We start from the raw sequence: 21,588 nt of genomic DNA on the forward strand, positions 1-21,588 counted from the left end.
CTTAACTACGATTCATTTGTTTTTCACCCTTTTAATGCGTTAGACTGGAGTTTATGTGTTCTGGATTTACTGTGCTTGTCACGCTCTTACTTAGTCATCATTTTTCGTATTTATAAGCGTTAACATGACATATTCCAAGAACAAATAAGAAGACTTTTCTCTTGTGAAATACGTATATGCTTTACATAACAACTTGCATATTAAGCCCCAAATACACATTTATTTTTTAGTAAACAAGTGCACTGCAGTCTGGCAGACTCTGGAGTCCTTGGATGATTACGTAAGATACTAGATGCAATTAATAAAACTGTATGACTATATTATCATTTCCATTATCACTATAACTTTCACCGCCATCTGTTGGCAGTTGAGTGAACCACTGACTTACTTTTCCATTACCAGATTAAATTATCCAGCTCCGATTTCTGTGTTCACTTTGTGAAAAAAAAAACTACTGTAATTGTAATCTGTCCAAATATTACTAAGTTTTAATTTTGTCCAACCCTTAGAATAAATATTATACTCGTTTGCATATTTCATAGACATTAGCGTTCAGTATTTGTTATATTTATACAAGTTCCATATCCTTCGACTGGAATATCTAGTTAATGATATTTGGCTGAGGAATATGAATAAGCAAACAATAAACGTTAAAATAAGCAAACAAACAGTTTGCTTTGGTTTAAAAAACTATCGATACTTTTAAAACCTGAGAGAGTGTGTTACTTTCCAGAATATGGTAGCATTATTCATGATTGTAATATTAGCAATTTCAATTTTTAATTTATACGAATAAATTTGTATACAATTAAAAATACAACTGGAACGAATTTACATGTGTACTCATACTGGGAATAATGTTTGCTCATCGAGTTTAAATTTAATGTTACTAGCTGTTGTTCCTATGTTTATACAAACGTATTATGCATATCCCTCGGAGAATATTTGTATTATTTTTTCTTTTTCTTTCTTTTTAAATTGATTTTCCCTTGATAACCTCAAACCCTTGTTTCTGGTTTAAATTTCCCATGATGCTATACATTTTCTTATTCTCAGGCCATTTTACAGCATGCAAATGGTATATCATAAAGTTGATTCGATTTCTTTTTTTTTATTTCTATCTTATAAATAACAAGCGGAACACAGTCTCTAAACCGAATTCAGAAGCTCCCGACGTGCGAAGTTGTGTAACACAGTCTCAGTTGCCCCTTACACCCATTTAAATATTAACTACATAAAGTGCAAATAAAATACCACAAGTCGAACCGAAGCTATCCCTGCCCGAGCTCGGCCACCAAATATAACGATCTTTATTCTATAGATAATGGGCTACTTGCCCACCAAATTTGGCTTAGGTCTGACCAGTAGTTACCGAGAATTAAGGTATTAAAGAGAGAGAGAGAGAGAGAGAGAGAGAGGAGCGAGACGGCAAAAATTACTCCCTATTATAGGTTATTGGATATTAGGAATCGAAAAAGATTATTATTGCATAGCAAATTTATTTAGAATATTTAATTATTATGATATTTTAATTCCAGAAGTTTAAAAATTGTAGGATAAAGATAAATCGGATGTTGATTGAGCTGAATAAATCCTTGGGAAAAGGTTCGTGCCATTGGAGACGAGATAGGCTTATTTCTTTCCACTGTCGTTCGGTGGTTGTCTGCAACCGAAAAAGTGGTTGGAATTGTGGGTGCCACATTAGTTGACATTGCCAAAAAGAATCGTCGTCTAGAGTTGTGCAGTTCTCTGAGTAAAAAGAATAACCAAGAAAGTTACCTGCATCAGATTGTCACATTTAAAGGTAGTGATGCATCACGTACTATGCCTTTCTTAGGCAAGGTCAAACCATGAATGCAGATCGTTAGAAGCCTGAACTCTGTGAAATTATCCACAAATTTGTTCGCAAGTGTCCAACAATTGTAATCAGGTATGGCATCTTATATTGCAGGACCCTGCTCGCCAACATGAGGTGCAAACACCGTGTTAGGTTCCCATGAGTTGTAGAATAAAATCCTTTCTTAGCCACTGTATTTTCCCGATAATGTCTCTCATTAACTACACACTCTTCCGCCATCCCGATCAATTTTTGGAGAAGATCTTTCCTGAGAATCAGGTGGTGCAACGCGCAGTTGAGGATTTCTCCACACCGCAGATTCATGACTTTTTCCGCCACAAAATCTACTTATTACTTGATCAATGGTAAAAAAAAAAGTGTGATTGCAGATGACGTTTAGTTTGTTTAATTAGGTATTGTAATTTTCACTTTCTGACCTCTGAAAATGACGCACTCTGAGTGACATTTCATTCACACCAATCCAATATATTTGGCTCAACTATCCTCATCTGCAATCGAGGTCGATCTTAGATTCAGAGTCGGTTCCAACTAGAGAATCATGTCGAGGTCGTGAGCAGAAACGTACAACACATGTTGCAGTGAACCGTGGACTAAATGGTCAACATCTGCTGGTCTCCTACCGAAAAATAATGTGCATTATTTCAACATTTACCTTAGAGAACTCCATCATATACATAACGCAACAGGACCTTACACTCAAGCCGCACACAGAAAGACGTGAGTATGTGGAGCTAATAAGATCCTTTAGAAATTCCGGAATCACTCCTTAATGTTTCACAGAACTTACGAGGTTATGTAGATTGTGTTTAAAAATAACAACGCGAGGTTACTCTTCATCAAAGAGAAAATAAAGCGATTTCAAAGTGCAAGCTTCAAGGTCGTCGATGGTTGACTGAAAACTTCTATAAGTATTTTTTTTATATAAGACGACAAATTTGTGCGTTTTTTTGTCTTTAGTTCCAAGTTGTACGTTATTGACAGCAGGTAAGCAAGATGCTTATACAAGCGATACAAATCTTTTAATTCTTCATCCCAATAGTTACTGTAAATTACACCTTTCACCAAAGAGAATTCAGAAACGAGTAAAGACACATTGATGATTGGCACATAGTAACAGTAACGGTAAATACAAATTTTATCTTCCATGTAGATGAAAAGAAAAACAGACGAATTAGGGAACCCGACTTCAGATTTGTCGCCGTCTGCGACTACTTGCATCAGTTATTACGTATTCAAAAGGGAAAAGTCTGTGACACCTGATGTTGACCTATCGCCATCTTCAGCACTTCCAATCCAATCCTTTAGCAAGTGGAAAACTACAAACCATATATTTCAAATATGCACATACTTCTAATTTAATGACATCTATGTAATAGAGAACTTTCTGAATGAAGTATGTTTAAATCTACTTTATTTTTTTTCTTTCAGCTCACTGATATTAAATTGCAACATTGGTAATAATTACAAAATCTCATAAAGAATTCTTTGCTTGCTGTCAATTGACAGTAGCGACACTATATGGCTCTCTGTATAACCTTCTGACATTAGATTATGATCGTTTTACAATCTGAATAGTACAACTATCAATTCCTCAGTTGTCTTCCTCTATTTTATACGAATCAGCATATATTAAGTTGCCCCAGAGTATGTGTACTAATAGTAGTTTATGTTTTAATGATGCTTTAGAGTTCTCACGTAAAAGTAAATTCCAGTATTAACTACTCAGGATTCATCAAATGTCTTTCAATTTGAAGTACAAAATTGAGATAGTTACGATTAACATTTTCAATAAATCAAATCTCAGAAGCTGAGGACCAATTACAGGAAGCAATTCAACTTGGTAACATTTGAACATGTGCGTTTAATCGTGATCTCAAATTTTGATCAAAGTTATGTGCAAAATCAAGTAGATATGGGCAAGTGGTTGAATGCTGTTTGGCGAATTATTCTGCGCATGCGTGCTGCTTGAAATAGTTTATATTAAAATTTCCGAAATACCTCTCTTACACATCCAGTACTGAAATGTAAATCTTGTAATATATTTCGTTATTTTATGATAAATAGTATTGTGGATATATGATTGAGCCTATAAGAAAAAAATATTTGCTGTAAGGTAACAAAAGTTCAGTCATATACAATTAACTTTTAAAAGTCTTAAATGCTCTTTGCAATAAGAAGGGGTAACTTGTTTGCCATTTTCATATCTTTAATATATTTCCACATACATGGCCTATCATAATATCTTACAGTATGAGTAAAGAATTTACCGGCAAGATTTCTTTACTCGCTATGTTTTCCACAAAAAATCCAATCTTTTCGTACGTATTTACATGTTTGATTTGTGATTAAGGATATATCACCAATAGATCTGCAGATTTTGCTTTAAAAATAATAAATAAACAAGCATTTTTAAAAGGTTTACAAAATAACGAACGAATAAGAAAATGTATGAAAGTCTTCAAAGTAACATATGAACCAAGGGAAAGTGACGGCTCTTGATGGATGTCACATATGTAAAAACGAAACTTTATTGCTTCAAAGGAGGTAAACTTTACATTATATTCTAATTTTTCTACACATAATTAGAATATTAGGTAAGTTTTCTTCCCTTACTTGGAAACAATAAAAGTTTAGTTTTTACTAATTTGACTTTCCTCAAGGGCCACTACTGCAAAGAACAACACCAACAATTCCAAAAATCGTAATTTAGCACTATGACTTTAGAGACAGAAATTAGATTTTTTCCTTTACCGTGAAGTCAGGCCTAGCTAACACTAATTGTTTTTAACGGTATTTTTAAAGAACGCCGTACACTTTTTGTTTTCTTAAAAAATGCCCTGTGGAAAAAGAATAAGTAAATGACGATCAACAAATTAAAGTACAATACTAAAGTAATATAAAATTTTGCACCATGATATGACAGTAAATAGTAAAGAAAAGATATAAACAAGGAAGATTTCTACTTACCACATTTTCCTTGGAATTTGACAGTGATCTTCATATTTTGTTGACAAGCTGACCGCCGCAGCTCACATATATTTCGATAGTCCTTGCCATCACTTCCACAAACAGCACGAGAACCCGTGTGATCACCATAACTCGGGCATTTAGGAGGGCATTCACAGTGGGCAGTGCGTCCGTCCATAGATACAGTACAACGGGCTCCGAAAGGGCATTCTTTGTCCAAACAGGGATCAGGCATTTCTGGCGGGAAAACATAGCAAGCGGGAGTCAGTTTTATATGATGATACAGAACACTAAATGTCAGAACCACCACCGCTAAGTTATTACCGTAATTTGGGCTTCTTCTTACCGCGACTAAGTGTTTCAAACCCATAACTGTGCATTCAACAGTCTTTTATTATTTTCGGGTCGTCGCCGTTCGTTTGTTTTTTCTCTTAGTTTGTTGTGTATCGGCCGCCTCGTTCGCTGTAGATCTTGACTGCTGCAGGTGCCATGTGGTTGTCACCTGACCAAATCGATGAGAGGATACAGAATATGAGAGCGGGCTCGCATCTGTTCACTGCATGCGCGCGCGCTAGCATACTGATTCACATTGTGGCTCTCACCGGCACATTATCTAAATAATTTGAAACTATATATAAATTCACAGTAATAACATTTGTTAATTATTTAATCTAATGTTTTCTATCAAAATAATCTAAAGCTTGTTTAAATTTGAGGTTAATGATTACAGTCCACAATAGCTGTCTGTTTAATTTGAAACTTACACATGTATATATATTTATCCAGGTTTAAATACTAAAATATGTATGAATGTTCGTTTAGAATATTCATGGTATTTTGTTAACAAGAATGGTATGAAAATATATAAATTAAATTCCCTTAGCAATCGGAACATATAATTAGTAGTTATATATATCCCTATAGAGTTTTCATATTTATCTTGACAATGTTTTCTAATATAAATTCACGCGGTAATTTATTTATTTTAGAGATATGGTGTTCCCGAGTAATTAGTTTGCGTGCTCTGTGTCAATAGATGCAATTTGGTGTTGCATCTATGATCTCAAACGCGATTCCCGGAGGAAGCACTTATATCCAGACAATTATATAACGGGTTATTTGCCATGCTTCCGAATATATACTGTGCATGTATTTTTGAAATCTATACAGTGTATCACAGGGAGTGTAAAATGCCATCACTATTTTGAACACTAAGGAAAGTAGTACTTATAAAATGCTATGAAATGAAATTGAGTTTTCAAATTACTTTTCTTATGTTGAATAAAATTCTGCATCGAATTGCTATGTGTACTTGCAGGACTCAAGATATAGACTACAATAAATATATCTAGAAAAAGAATTTCATCTAGTAATACTTTGTAAGGAGCAGTGGTCTATCTGTCAAAATTATATATACCTCTTATATATATATTGCTCATTTTAATTCAAGAAAAGAACAATAAGTCAATCTTAGCAATTATAGAGAACTTGAAATAGTGTTCTTAAAATCCAAAAGAATTGATACAATTATTGTAGTGTGTTCAGTATTAACTTGGTGGAATTTCGATACCTTTGCCTTTTTCGCCCACTGATTTATCTGAGGAAGTATTTTTTCTGCATTTTTTTAAAGAAAAATAAACTATACAATATATATCAAGCATGTATATGTATCAAGCATGTAGGCAGGATTTCGTAACGAGGAGGGGGGCGAGACAAAATTCTGAAGGGCCAAAAGCTCGATCAATCTAAACTACTTTACTATTAACAAATATTGGTTAGTTAGGACAATAAAATGAGGATATGTTGGTAAGTATTTTAATAACAAACTATGAAGAAATCTCGAGTAAAAGAATAAAAAACGTACTGAAAAAGATTTTTACAATATTTGCGTCCTTTCTCTCTTTATTCAAATATAACAATTTTCCTTTCATTATGACCTCAACTATTATAAGAAGTACATACTCAGTAATGTCTAGTAAAATATTTTACAATATCTGCATTCCTTTTTCTGTTGAATCAACTGTTAACAACTTTTCTCCACATAAATTTTTGTTTTTATTATTCCGTCAACTACTGTCTGTTCCAAATGACAGGTTAAAGGAACAGTAGAAAATTGTTTTCTGAAATAACGTGTTTCATACTACAAGGATGCGATGACGAAAAATTATGATAAAAAATGTCCACGCTGTTACACAACGGCACTATGCTTTCGGAAGCTTGAAGTCTCCCTGACTAGTAACAGAAATTCTGAGAATTCCGTAAGTTTTCTAGAAATTTCAAATTGCCTGACTCTTCCACGTTATCTCGCTCACCTCGTCACCATGTATTGAAAATAATACAAATCTTCTCAAAAAAAAAAAAAAAAAAGAATAACCAAAAGCTTGGTGTAGCTTTTTATTTTTAACTCTGATCCTTCTTTTTCTCGTTACATTTTGTTTCATCCTTCCTTATATTTTTATTTCTAATCTCGAAGGGGGGTGTTTCGGACCTCCCTTTGGCTACGTACCTATATATATATATATATATATATATATATATATATATATATATATATATATATATATATATATGCTGCTTAAATTTTAGAAGTAATGAAATTATGTCACAAATTTAATTTTCACGAAGTAAGGGACATTTATATAGATTTGAGAAAGAAATTAATAAAATCAAACCGTTACAATTACAATTCATTTCTGAAAAGGGGGAAGAAAGTTTACTGTACACTGAAAGCGCCTGTATTTGTTTCCATACTAATTGCAATTATTACGAGAGGTGTAAACAGAAGACAGACCAAAACGTGTACAATTTGCTATGAATATTATTGATATTCAGACATGGATGAAAATTTTCTGAAAAGAGTGGCATTTTAAAAGGAATCCACTTTGCATGTTAGTGGTAAAGTTAACAAACATAGCGTAGTCATTCTTGACCTCAATCAACTTATATGCTGTAAGGATGTGCTATGTGATAGTACCAATACTATTGTTTGATGCTGGAAGTTAGTTGACTGCATTAGAGGATCGAACAATTTTGCCGAAGAAATTGTAAATGCTACAAATTAATTTGACATCTTGACACTGTAATTGATTCCGTAATGGAATGGCCTGCTACTATGTGCAGTTTTCAGCAAAACTATGTGCCACTGAATTTTGCCTTACGAAGTTAGGCACATTTCCCTAAGTAGACTTTCTCAAAGCTATGGATTGGGACAGATGATTCGATTGCCTGGCTTCCTAGATCTTCTGACTTCACATCTCCTGAATTTCTTTTTATGAAATTATGTCAAGAATATAATGTACAGGACACGCGTGGTGATATTGATGATTTTCTGCGCAGAAAAATCGACACTGTTGCCAAGTTGACACTGACATGTTGGAGAGGGTTTGGGCAAAATTGGGTTATCGTTTAGATACTGAACGTGCCACCACGGGTATGGATGTGGAAGTGGATTGAACTAAGATAAAAATAAAAGTGAGTTGGTACATCACAAACAAGTCACCTTGCCTCTCTATTTATTTTACAAGTTCCGCTGTATGACACTAAAGTAGTAAAGCATATTTCTGGACACTTTGTATAATAAAATAAATAAATAAAAGCTGTTTCTCTTGTACAAACCCGCTAAAAGGAGAAAATATCAAAAAGTATTGAATCAAAACTAACAAAAGAAAAGACCTTGCCATGTAAATAATAAAAACGAAGTTAACGTACAATAGACACACGAGGGACAAATAGAATCACAGTTTTATTTCATTAACTTTTTCGTTAAACTACCAAAGAAGTGGTATAGAAATGGTTACTATTTAGAGAATGGGTCACGAAAATAACTTGATGTCCCAAAAATATTAATGAATACGAAAACACTTGATAATATGGAATACTTTAACTAGATGTTCATTTAATAGTTTAACTAGACAATAATTTAACTATATATTCGGTATGTTTTAGACAAACTGCTCAGTTTTCTCTTACCATAAGTATAATATGTTATGAAAATTTTAAGGAAATGATTGAGTACGTCTTATTGTAGGAGATCAACTGGTATTGCTAAAGATACAACTTAAGAAACTATTTCATAAGGTGATCAGAAGAACACGATTGTAATACTTTATCATATGTGTTAGCAGAAGGGGCTCAAACACTAACATTAAATAAGAAAGCAGCAAATCCAATTATAAAATATTGTTATTCACTAACCAAAACTTCCTGTCTACACCTGTGGCAAATATTGTTTTCTTTTTATAATATTTCAACTTTAATATTTTATTTCCACATAATAAAAACATGCGGTGAACTTGCATTGTGTTTGCATATAAAATCTTCATTTGGTTCAATCTTTTGTTATTGTGTTTTACAAATGAAAAGTCACTGTATACTTCCAAGACACTTCAACTAACGTTATACAAACACACAAAATAACAGAGCATACACAATATATTCTCCTTTAATTATTGGTATTTTCTTAACAATTATTTGTAAATTTGTCGAATTATCGAATCCTATTTTTTTACTCATTAGAAGACGCTTTTACGGCCAGGGTGGGTCAGTGGTAGTGTGTCCACTTCTGATATCTTATTGATCTTTGATTTGCTCCCAGTCTATGTGAGTTCGTACTGGAAAACATCATGTCCGTGACTTTTCACGAGGTATTCCTGTTTCCTCGCACACTCTCATTCCATAAGCACCTTTCATAATCAAAACATGTCCATTAATCACCCGCTTGCATAACTATGGGACGTACAACTATACATTTCATTTCATTTCAATACGTTCTTAAACACCATTATATATATTAGAAGAAGTGTTTGAGAATTTTGCAGAAGTATCATATACAGAAGCATTTGAACATTTAAATTTATTGTGAATTTTTCCAAGAATGTAAAAATTATATGTAGGTAATAAAGTTCGATGATGAACAACAACAAAGCAAGTATGCATAAAATAAGGTCCGTTATCCCCCTCCCCCACATTCAAATAGAAGAATATTTTGTAGTCAGCTGTTATGTGCGTCTTATGTGCGCTTATGTGCGCCGAGTTTCAGCTTATGTGCGCACATATTTACACACCAAAAGGGTGATAGAAAAGCGCACTCCAGGGTAACGCCTGAGTGCGACATTCGAATCCAGACTTCAAATTTCTGTGCCAAGTAGTATTCCATATGTGCGCTTATGTGCGCATAAAATTTTCATTTGTGCGCGCACAGGAACGAAGAAAATCGATAGACAAAAATGTACAGAAAATTCATGACTTGCTCTAAATCAAAGCATAACAACTTGAGATTTCTGCAGCAAGTAATACTCCATATGTGTGCCTAAGTGCACATAATATTTTTAGTGTGCGCACAAACAAACGCAAGATGTATCGTATTGAAAAATGTAAATCAGTGAAGTTCAAAGAGCGCACTTAAAGCAATGAAATAAGATAGAAACTCAGAACAACATTTGTTCTTTTGTGCGTCATATTTGCCCTTATGTGCGCTCAATATCATTTTCTGTGCGCACATACTAACACATGAAAACTATGATAAAAGTGCACTTTATCAGAGAAACCCATAAGTATGATATTACGACTTCATGTTTAGTTGTCAAGTAGTATTCCATATGTGCGCTTACGTTCGCATAAAATTACCATTTGTGCGCGCATAGGAATGAAGAAAATCGATAGACAAAATGTAGAGAAAATTCATGACTTGCTCTAAATCAAAGAATAACAACTTGAAATTTCTGCAGCAAGTAATACTCCATATGTGCGCCTAAGTGCACATAATATTTTTAGTGTGAGCACAAACAAACGCAAGATGTATTGTATTGAAAAATGTAAATCAGTGAAGTTCAAAGAGCGCACTTAAAGCAATGAAATAAGATAGAAACTCAGAACAACATTTGTTCTTTTGTGTGTCATATTTGCCCTTATGTGCGCTCAATATCATTTTCTGTGCGCACATACTAACACATGAAAACGATGATAAAATGCACTTTATCAGAGAAACCCATAAGTATGATATTACGACTTCATGTTTAGTTGTCAAGCAAGTAGTATTCCATATTTGCGCTTATGTGCGCATAAAATAAACATTTGTGCGCCCATAGGAATGAAGAAAATCGATAGACAAAAATGTAGAGAAAATTCATGACTTGCTCTAAATCAAAGAATAACAACTTGAAATTTCTGCAGCAAGTAATATTCCATATGTACGCCTAAGTGCACGTAATATTTTTAGTGTGAGCACAAACAAACGCAAGATGTATTGTATTTAAAAATGTAAATCAGTGAAGTTCAAAGAGCGCACTTAAAGCAATGAAATAAGATAGAAACTCAGAACAACATTTGTTCTTTTGTGCGTCATATTTACCCTTATGTGCGCTCAATATCATTTTCTGTGCGCACATACTAACATATGAAAACGATGATAAAAGTGCACTTTATCAGAGAAACCCATAAGTATGATATTACGACTTCATGTTTAGTTGTCAAGTAGTATTCCATATTTGCGCTTATGTGCGCATAAAATTAACATTTGTGCGTGCATAGGAATGAAGAAAATCGATAGACAAAATGTACAGAAAATTCATGACTTGCTCTAAATCAAAGAATAACAACTTGAAATTTCTGCAGCAAGTAATACTCCATATGTGCGCCTAAGCGTACATAATATTTTTAGTGTGCGCACAAACAAACGCAAGATGTATTGAAAAATGTAAATCAGTGAAGTTCAAAGAGCGCACTTAAAGCAATGAAGTAAGATAGAAACTTAGAACAACATTTGTTCTTTTTTGCGTCATATTTGCCCTTATGTACGCTCAATATCATTTTCTGTGCGCATATACTAACACATGAAAACGATGATAAAAGAGCACTCCATCAGGGAAACGCCTAAGTATGATATTTGAATTAGGACTTCATATTTAGTTGTCAAGTAGTATTCTATATGTGCGCTTATGTGCGCATAAAATTTCCATTTGTGCGCGCATAAGAACGAAGAAAATCGATAGACAAAAATGTACAGAAAATTCAAGACTTTCTCTAAATCAAAGAATAACAACTTGCGATTTCATTAAACAAAACGTCTTAGCGACATGTCTTGATATAAAAGGCTTTTTAAGGGTGGAGAGAGGGTGTGTTATCAAGAAGGAAAACAACAACTATCGTCTGCATCTCAGTTATTGGCACCTTTCTGCAGTATGTTTATGCAACTCGTAAGTTCGCACTTCAGAAAATTATATATATTGGCTAGTGCTGGTCTTGTAGTTGTCTGCTCTGCTACACAATAAGTCTAATAACATAAGTTATTCCAAGATAAAAAATCCCATTGCTTTCGAAAATTTTGTTGTTCCTGTGTTTGAATTGTAACAACTTATTTCACTCGACTTTCAATTTACCGTACAAAGGTGCTACTTTTTTATATATGAGGTAAGTAGACTCTGCATTTTATATATTTTTTATTGCCTTAACCCTTACGAGACCGACCTGGCGCGCATTTAATCCTCTCCTGTGTGAACATTAATTAAGATATCGGGAAGATGGTTTCTATGCCAAATATGGTTGAACCAAAGCATAGGCGCCGACTCCATGGGTGCCCGAGATTCCTCCAATGTTAATGATGAGTACTGAGCCACACCAATCTTACAGATATGGGAGCAGAGCCCTCCAAATAACTTTACTTAAAATAATCTAATGTATTATTTCTTTTGTCTTATGAAAATTACTCTGAATTGTACAACATTAACTTAAATTGAAATGCGTATTTGAAATGTTTTATTTAGACAATCAACTTTGGGGAACTAAAGACTGTTACCAATGACGTAGCCAGGAGGAGGGTCCGGGGGATTTGGACCTCCTCGAAACTTTCAAAAGTTGTTAAAATAAGGATTAAATTGCATATCCAGTCTACTTATTGCCAAAAAAAAAAAAAAAATGGGACAATATCCCCGGACCCCCGAATTCGTAAGGATCGTTAAAATATAGCAAAAAAAACTGCGTTTCCAGTTTACACGTTGCCAAATATTTTCTTGGAAGGGGCCTGGACCCTCCCAGAAATGAAATCCTGGCTACACCTCTGACTGTTACATCATAAACATTTTTCGAGCGGAGGATCGGGGACAGGAAGAGTTTTGATAATGACGTTAGTATCTAGTTAGAATTATATCAGTATGTTTTTTAATCAATTCTGAAGCTTCCGAGGTCGTCAACACGAGCCCAGTGTTCCGCAACAGGTGAGCAGCATACACTAATGTGCTTCATCCATGAGCGGATCCAGAGAGGGCAATTGCCCGATCGCCCCTCCCAGAATAGGTTACTTTTTATTTTTCAAATAAAATAAATCCTCTTGATTTCTTGAACTTTGTATTATAAATGTAAATCAGTCGGGTAAATAGTCTTTGAGCTATCATTCTTTAACTTAAAGTCGACGAAAACGCGAAAAAAAATGTCTGGTCTCGAAAGGGTTAATAATAGTAATTATAAGTTATTTTTTGGCGACATATTGAAAAATCTTAGAATTCCTGCGAGTGTTCTATCCATCTATCGGTCCCCCTTAACCCTTTGGGGATCCTATGGTACAATTTGTACCATATCCACTTTTCATGGTACATTGCGTTATTTCTCTTCTATTTGAGCTTTTTCGTCCGGTTTTTTTTTTCCAAGTCCAGAGGCCTTGTAGAAGACATTACGTATGGGTTCAGACCGTCCTGCGTCCAGACATAGGAGGTGATGACGTCATATTTTCTCATTTTCTAACCCTATGTTCAATATTTTTTGGCGGGCTTATTTTTCTACGTAGAAGATTGAAATTTTGCACAAACATTCAGTCCACCGAGTAGTATTTACCACGTAAGTCATACCGTCTGAAAGGCCGTTCCATTCTGAAGAGAATGACGGTCGAATTATTATTCTAGGGTAATTAGGAACGTCTCAGGGATTTTTTGAAAAATATACTTCTATATAGGGAAATATGGGGCATTGTCGGTATATATATATTTTTGGCGGGCTTATTTTTGAACGTAGAAGATTGAAATTTTCCACAAACATTAAATCTACCGAGTACTATTTACCAGATTTTTTGTTCGGATGTCAGTGCTAAAACATGGGGGGGGGAAACCAGAGGGGCAAAGGGGTAAAAATAGGAATTTTTACCCCAAATATCCCGTATTTCGTCATTTTCCCGCCAAAAAAACATGATAGGACCATGTGAGTCATACCGTCTGAAAGGCCGTTCCATTCTGAAGAGATCGACGGTCGAATTATTATTCTAGGGTAATTAGGGCCGTCTCAGTGAATTTTTATCCAAATATACTTCTGTATAGAGTAAAAGTGGGGCATGGTAGGGGAATTTTTTCTGGCGGGCCTATTTTTTCACGTAGAAGATTGAAATTTTGCACAAACATTCACTCCACCGAGTGGTATTTACCAGAATTTTTTTCCAATTTCTGCGTAAAAACAGGGGGAGTCCAGAGGGGCAAAAGTTGAAAAAAGGGAAATTTTGCCCCAAAAAATCCCTTTTTCAGGAATTTCCCGCCTTAGATACATGATGGAGACATATGAATGGTACCCCCTGAAAGACAGTTCTATTCTGAAGAGAATGATTGGCGGATTATAGTCCTAGGGTAATTAGGGATGTCTCAGGAATTTTTTCCCTGAGATCATAGTGTTTTATGGTACTTTGGGGCACTGTGGGAATTTTTGATAAAAATTCTCCCGCCCTTACTATTCAAGATAGAAACATGAAATTTGGCACACACATTCAGTATACCAAGTACTATTTCTCAGAGTTTTTTTTAGATGGCTACGATCACACAGGGGGGTCCAGGGGGGGCCAAAGTTCGAGAAAAAAATTTGTCCCCCCAAAATTATCACTTTGACATTTTTTCCCGCTTCTGGTATATGGTATGAGCACGCAAGTGGTACCATTTGAAAGCCAGCTCTATTATGAAGAGAATAAGGTATGAACCATGATCTTAGGATAAATAGTGACGATACAATAGCTGCTTGACTAAAAGTCTAAAAAATAGCCCAAAAAGCCAGGATCCGGAAAGGGTTAAAAGCTTTCGAACCAAAAGCTGGATCAACATGCGGAAACCCAGGTCTCCGAGTAGACTAGACACCGGATATTTGTGGTAGTTGTTAGGTGCAATAAAAGATGGTGAGTACCGCTTTTGGCGTTATTTTTACCCACAATGATAAAATCAACTTGACTCAGCTGGGTTGGACTGAACTTATTAGACGTCAGACAGACTGGAACAACTGGACCTCAAGCATCCTGCATTCTTCGTATCTTTGAGATTTTAGGAACTGACCAGGTGCAGACGGCCTCTGAATCTTGTGTATTAAATTATGTCAAGTTCAGGTGAATCGAGAGGGTGTTGCGACAAATCTTCCTATTAGAATTTGGTATTGTGTATTCAGGCCACATCCTACAGATGTGTGACTTTTTACTTGTGAAGCGACTTCCGTGGATTGGATGTGTTTGAACTTAGGTATTGAGACGTGCTTCCTTATTTTTTCAAGCTAGTATATAAACTTTGTTCGAATAACAAAATATAAATTTTAGATTATTGTTCAATTGGCGATAAGAAATGAAAATCTATTCATAAGTATTTACGAAACAGTCATTTTTGCTTAAAAGTGAAATTGGTGATGTATTAAGATTTTATTCCTTATACAGTACTGTAGAAACCCCGATTTTAGAAGAAGTTGGCATACAGGCACAGTATCCAGAAGAAATTGCACATCTAAAATTTTATGCAGTACAACAAATGACTTAGAACCTATAGATAAGTAAAAGATATAAAAGTCACCACCTGTGAGAAGGTACTTCATCATGACCGCCATCTTGAAAGCTGTTATTTTGAATCTTCGACGAGATTTATAAATGAGAACTGGGCCATATGATTTATCAGTTCGGACTGGAATGTTTCTAGAAATCCATTGGTGAAGTTAGTTCTTCTCTAACTCTATTCCTGTAAGACATATTCCTGTAAGAGTTCCTCCGTGGCTAAGCGGTTAGCGTACGCGCCTTTGGCGTGGGAGGCCCGGGTTCGATTCCCTGCGGGAGCTCATGTGGTTCGGATTCCACGTTAATCAGTAGGTCCACGCCTCATATAGCCTCGCTGCTGAACGGGACGTTAAACTCAAAATCAACTCAACTCCTGTAATACATAAATATGAAATTGGCTTTTGTCCCCTATGTATGGTTTACTTATTACCTACGATTTTTCGCCATCCTGTTGTTATTCGTTGGCTTTACAACTACAATTTTGTCTATACGGTTTCCTGTAGATATTAGGAAAGCATACCAAGTTTCATCAAAATAGGACTTCCACTCACTGTGAGTTCTTTTAGCTAGGTTTAAGAATTTATAATATTTTCAATCGTTGCATGATCTAGTTTATGAATGGGATCGAGACGGTAGGAAGGCGAGCTCTGAGTATAAAGACCAGGATTTCGTTGTGTAGATCACTCCAACGTAAAAGCAGTCTGACAGAATTCGAGATTTAGTGTGTGAAAATAGGAATCCTGAATAATTTTAGATCCCGAGAACATTTTTTTCATTACCTCTGAAAATCGTTAGTGAATACTTTCGAATTGAAAGCTGGCAACTCCAAAATACCAGCAAGCGCCCTAATTTATAGGGTACAAGACTTGAATCGTAGGGTTTCCGATTCGACTCTATTTTAACCTCTATTGAAACACTTTGTTTAACAACCATGAACGGTCTATTTTAATTAGAGACTACCTGCTTTCAGAACTTCAAATTCTTAGGTTAACTGATCTTCCTGATCAGCAGGATTTTTTTTTTTTTACAACTTTTCTTAAGCAAAGCTGAAATCCAATCACTCTAATAGATCCGGTCTTCTGGTCTCACACCGCACCTGCTGAGATATGGAAACCGCGATTAATTTTTGTGTATGACTCACGTTTATGTAAAATCGAAAATCTGATTTTAAAATGTATTATGCATAGTGATACCAATTATACAGAAAAATTATATTGATAACCAGGTACTAGCCAGTTCTGAGATGGGGGGGGGGGCATATTTACAAATGGTATAGCCCATATTATATATATATATATATATATAGTGGCGGATCCAGGATATGATCAAGGGTAAACCATAGTTTGACGCTTATTCCAGTGTAAAGCAGGATTGAAGCCCACTTTATCCATCATATACCTGAGCGTCAAGGGGGGCTATAGCCCCTAAAGCTACCCTGGGATTCGCGCCTCTCTATATATATATATATTGAGAGAGTATGAGGAAACTTCACTGATTTACAACTTTCAATACGATACATCTTGCGTTTGTTTGTACGCACACTAAAAGTATTATCTGCACTTAGGCGCACATATAGAGTGTTACTTGCTGCAGAAATCTCAATCGATTTTTTTCGTCTATCAATTTTTTTGGTCCTGTGCGCGGAAAAATGATAATTTTATTCGCACATAAGCGCACATACGGAATACTACTTCACAACTAAATATGAAGTTGTAATTCTGATATCATACTTAGGCGTTTCCCTAATGGAGTGCAATTTTATCATTGTTTTCATGTGTTAGGATGTGCGCACAGAAAATGATATCGAGCGTACATAAGGGCAAATATGACGCACATAAGAAGAAATGTTGTTCGAAGTTTCTATCTTATTTCATTGCTTTAAGTGCGCTCTTTGAACTTCACTGATTTACATTTTTCAATACGATACATCTTGCGTTTGTTTTTGCGCACACTAAAATATTATGTGCGCTTAGGCGCACATATGGAGTATTACTTGCTGCAGAAATCTCAAGTTGTTATTCTTTGATTTAGAGCAAGTCATGAATTTTCTGTACATTTTTGTCTATCGATTTTCTTCGTTCCTATGCGCGCACAAATGAAATTTCTATGTGCACATATGGAATACAACTTGACAAATAAATATGAAGTCCTAATTCAAATATAATGCTAAGGCGTTTCGCTGATTGAGTGCACATTTAACATCACTTTCATGGGTTAGTATATGCGCACAGAAAATGATATTGAGCGCACATAAGGGCAAACATGACGCACATAAGAACAAATGTTTTTTTTTAAATTTTTATCTTATTTCATTGCATTAAGTGCGCCCTTTGAACTTCACTGATTTATATTTTTCAATACGATACATTTTGCGTTTGTTTATGCGCACACTAAAATATTATGTGCATTTCGGCGCACATATGGAGTACTACTTGCTGGAGAAATCTGAAGCTGTTATTCTTTGATTTAGAGCAAGTCATGAATTTTCTGTACATTTTCGTCTATCGATTTTCTTCCTTCCTGTGCGCGTACAAATGGAAATTTTATACGCACATATGGAATACAACTTAACAACTAAATATTAAGTCCTAATTCAAATATCATACTTAGGCGTTTCCCTGATGGAGTGCACATTTATAATCGTTTTCATGTGTTAGTATGTGAGCACAGAAAATGATATTGAGCGTACATAAGGGCAAATATGACACACAAAAGAACAAATGTTGTTCTGAGTTTCTATCTTATTTCATTGCTTTAAGTGCGCTCTTTGAACTTCACTGATTTACATTTTTCAATACAATACATCTTGCGTTTGTTTGTGCGCACACTAAAAATATTATGTGCACTTAGGCGCACATATGGAGTATTACTTGCTGCAGATATCTCAAATTCTTATTTCTTGATTTAGAGAAAGTCTTGAATTTTCTGTACATTTTTGTCTATCGATTTTCTTCGTTCCTATGCGCGCACAAATGTTAATTTTATGCGCATATAAGCGCAAATATGGAATACTACTTGACAACTAAACATGGAGTCGTAATATCATACTTATGGGTTTCTCTGATAAAGTGCACTATTATCATCGTTTTCATGTGATAGTATGTGCGCACAGAAAATGATTTTGAGCGCACATAAGGGCAAATATGACACACAAAAGAACAAATGTTGTTCTGAGTTTCTATCTTATTTCATTGCTTTAAGTGCGCTCTTTGAACTTCACTGATTTACATTTTTCAATACGATACATCTTGCGCACACTAAAAATATTATGTGCACTTAGGCGCACATATGGAGTATTACTTGCTGCAGAAATTTCAAATTGTTATTCTTTGATTTAGAGCAAGTCATGAATTTTCTGTACATTTTTGTTTATCGATTTTCTTCGTTCCTGTGCGCGCACAAATGGAAATTTTATGCGCACATAAACGCACATATGGAATATTACTTGACACAGAAATTTGAAGTCTGAATTCGAATATCGCACTCAGGCGTTACCCTGGAGTGCGCTTTTCTATCACCCCTTTGGTGTGTAAATATGTGCGCACATAAGCTGAAACTCGGCGCACATAAGCGCACATAAGACGCACATAACAGCTGACTACAAAATATTCTACTATTTGAATGTGGGGGAGGGGGGTAACGGACCTCATAAAATAAGCTAAGATTTTCCCACTTATCAAAAAAGTGGCTTTGATGCACACTGTTCCAACTTTAATTTACAGTGAGAACTTATGAACGCTGATTCTATTACAATTATGAACCAACCTGAGTTAAGAATTATAAGGCAAACTCCAATCTAGGAAATAAGATATAATAACAAGGTTGGGAACGAAAGCGTTCACCATGTAGTTCAGTGGAAAATACGCGATCTGACCAGCAACAACCCTACAAAACCCGAGAGCCCAGGAAGCTGAGGTGTAGCTTTCTGTTTACTAAACGAGTTAATGCCTAAAATTCAACAGAATTAAAAAGAAAACCCATTTCATTTATTTCAATGCCGTTTGTGGCAAAATAAACAAAATAACATTAATTTTTCTTAGATAATTCAAACAAGTCAGTTTGTCAAACCAATATGTACGTAAAAAAGCAAACCAAAGGAACTGTTAGAGATTCTTTTTTTTTAAAAAAAAAATAGAAGAATGTTTTCTTTTATGCTGGAAGTTTTGCAAAAAAAAAAAAAAAAGAAAGAAAGAAAAGAAAAAAAAGAAACAATCCTAATGGGAAAACCCTATTTCAACGTATTAAGATAGCACAGACGGATGATAATAAACACACAAGATTAGCTATAGCTGACTTGAAAGGAATACTATAACTCATGCAGAAAATATTTTACTTCCAATGTTGAAATCCTTTTCCAACAAAGTCAAGCCGTACGAACGTATATTACTTGGTTACAATGCGCACAGAAAGGGAGAAATGGGGAACAGATACAAAGCAAACTTGGAGTAAAGAACTTTTCGAAAACTTTGTATTGGGTTCGTTTTCATACACAAAAGCATTTTAGAAACTTCTGAAAAATGGCTCTTGTTGAGTAACGTTCTCGTTGCACACTGCAGAGCCATTCTAAACGGAAAATTTGAATATCAATGTATACGTACGTAAAAAGCGTATATTGAGGCATATTTTATCTGTCAAAAGAAAACGTAGCAACTTGAACTCACATTGTAATTTCTCTTCCAGTGAAATACATGGATATATATATATGTATATGCACGCGTATGTATTTGATATTTCTCATCCTTAATACAGTCATAGTTTGTTAATACTTTTAGACTTTCAAACTATGCTATGCATAAGCAGAGGAAGGCTTATAGAACAACCATGTCCTTCTGTCCGTTTGTCCGTTGTCGACAGGTATCAAACCAAAGAAAAGATAACATGGAGCGGTTTTCAGTAATTGATTCAGCATCCCAAGAATAGATTCCACATCTACCTTTATCTCTGTACTGAAACTGGAAGTGGTTGAAATCAACTACACTTCCTGGTTTCGATATTGATCTCCATTGGGCAGGTAATTAGCCAGGATTTCGTAAGATAGGGGGAGGGGGGTCCGTGACGAAGTACTGTGATTATCACACCAGGCTCGATCATTCTAAACTATTTGACTAGCAACCAGTGGCGGCGATTGGACGTTAAAAGTGGGGGGCAACACATGATCTGAATATTTGTATATCAATCTTAGTTTCCCTGGGTGTTTCTAACACTTTGTTTGACGAAAGGTTGTATAACTAATAGGATACTATCTTTTTCGGTTAAAATGCCGTATATCGTATTTCATATTTTATTAAGTAAATTGACAAAAACAACGGAGGAAGATACTAGCCCTTTGTACTCTTAAAACAACGAAAGTGTAAGAAGAGATTTGATTCCTTGCTCATGAACATCTTAAAATTCTGTCTGGGAAATTGTGTAATCAGATTATTTAATAACAAATTTGAAAAACAAATAAATAGAAAGGATAATATTAATCATAATAAAGAATAACGAGTCTTGTTTTGTAGAAGTTATATTGAAACTGGGGATTAATGACCATCTTAATTTTTAATTCCACATATGCTATTAAATGTATGTTATTACTCTTACAAAATGAAAGACAGTAAATACTACAAACATATGCTACAACATTTAAAGAAATATTTGCTTTTGCAGCTTCCCAAAACGTGTTCGTTGCCATTAAGGGCATTTTTCACTTTCTTGGAACACATCAAAACAAAATATTTAAAATCACTTCACACTCCACTTATATAAAATAATCCTAAAACCTAGAATTATGTTGAATTCACTAAATTTAATTGTATATACACTTGTACACCCCTAAACACATCATTTCACTCGTATATTACACTACAAAATAATGGAAAAGGTACAAACTGTTTCTTAATACGCTCTTTCTAATCAATATTCATTACTTTAGAAAGAAGAAAAGACATTTTAGGAACTGTCAAATTTTGTGCAATTAAAGAATAACTTACGAAATACTTCTTTTTTCGCGAAA

The 21,588-nt window shown here is 34.8% G+C and overlaps 1 protein-coding gene across 5 annotated transcripts in view; it reads right to left on the minus strand.

The window, feature by feature from the left end:
• Window positions 1–21,588, minus strand: part of LOC145668491 (agrin-like) — a 1,085,796-nt gene that overhangs the window by 270,805 nt on the left and 793,403 nt on the right. For all 5 annotated transcript variants that reach the window (XM_081736441.1, XM_081736438.1, XM_081736440.1 and 2 more), the window contains one exon: window positions 4,826–5,062. In XM_081736441.1, the coding sequence (XP_081592567.1) occupies window positions 4,826–5,062 (237 nt within the window). The remainder of the gene's footprint in view (window positions 1–4,825; window positions 5,063–21,588) is intronic.

This window comes from Thermobia domestica, chromosome 13 (assembly GCF_964235325.1).
Source record: "Thermobia domestica chromosome 13, izTheDome1.hap1.1, whole genome shotgun sequence".
NCBI lineage: Eukaryota > Metazoa > Arthropoda > Insecta > Zygentoma > Lepismatidae > Thermobia > Thermobia domestica.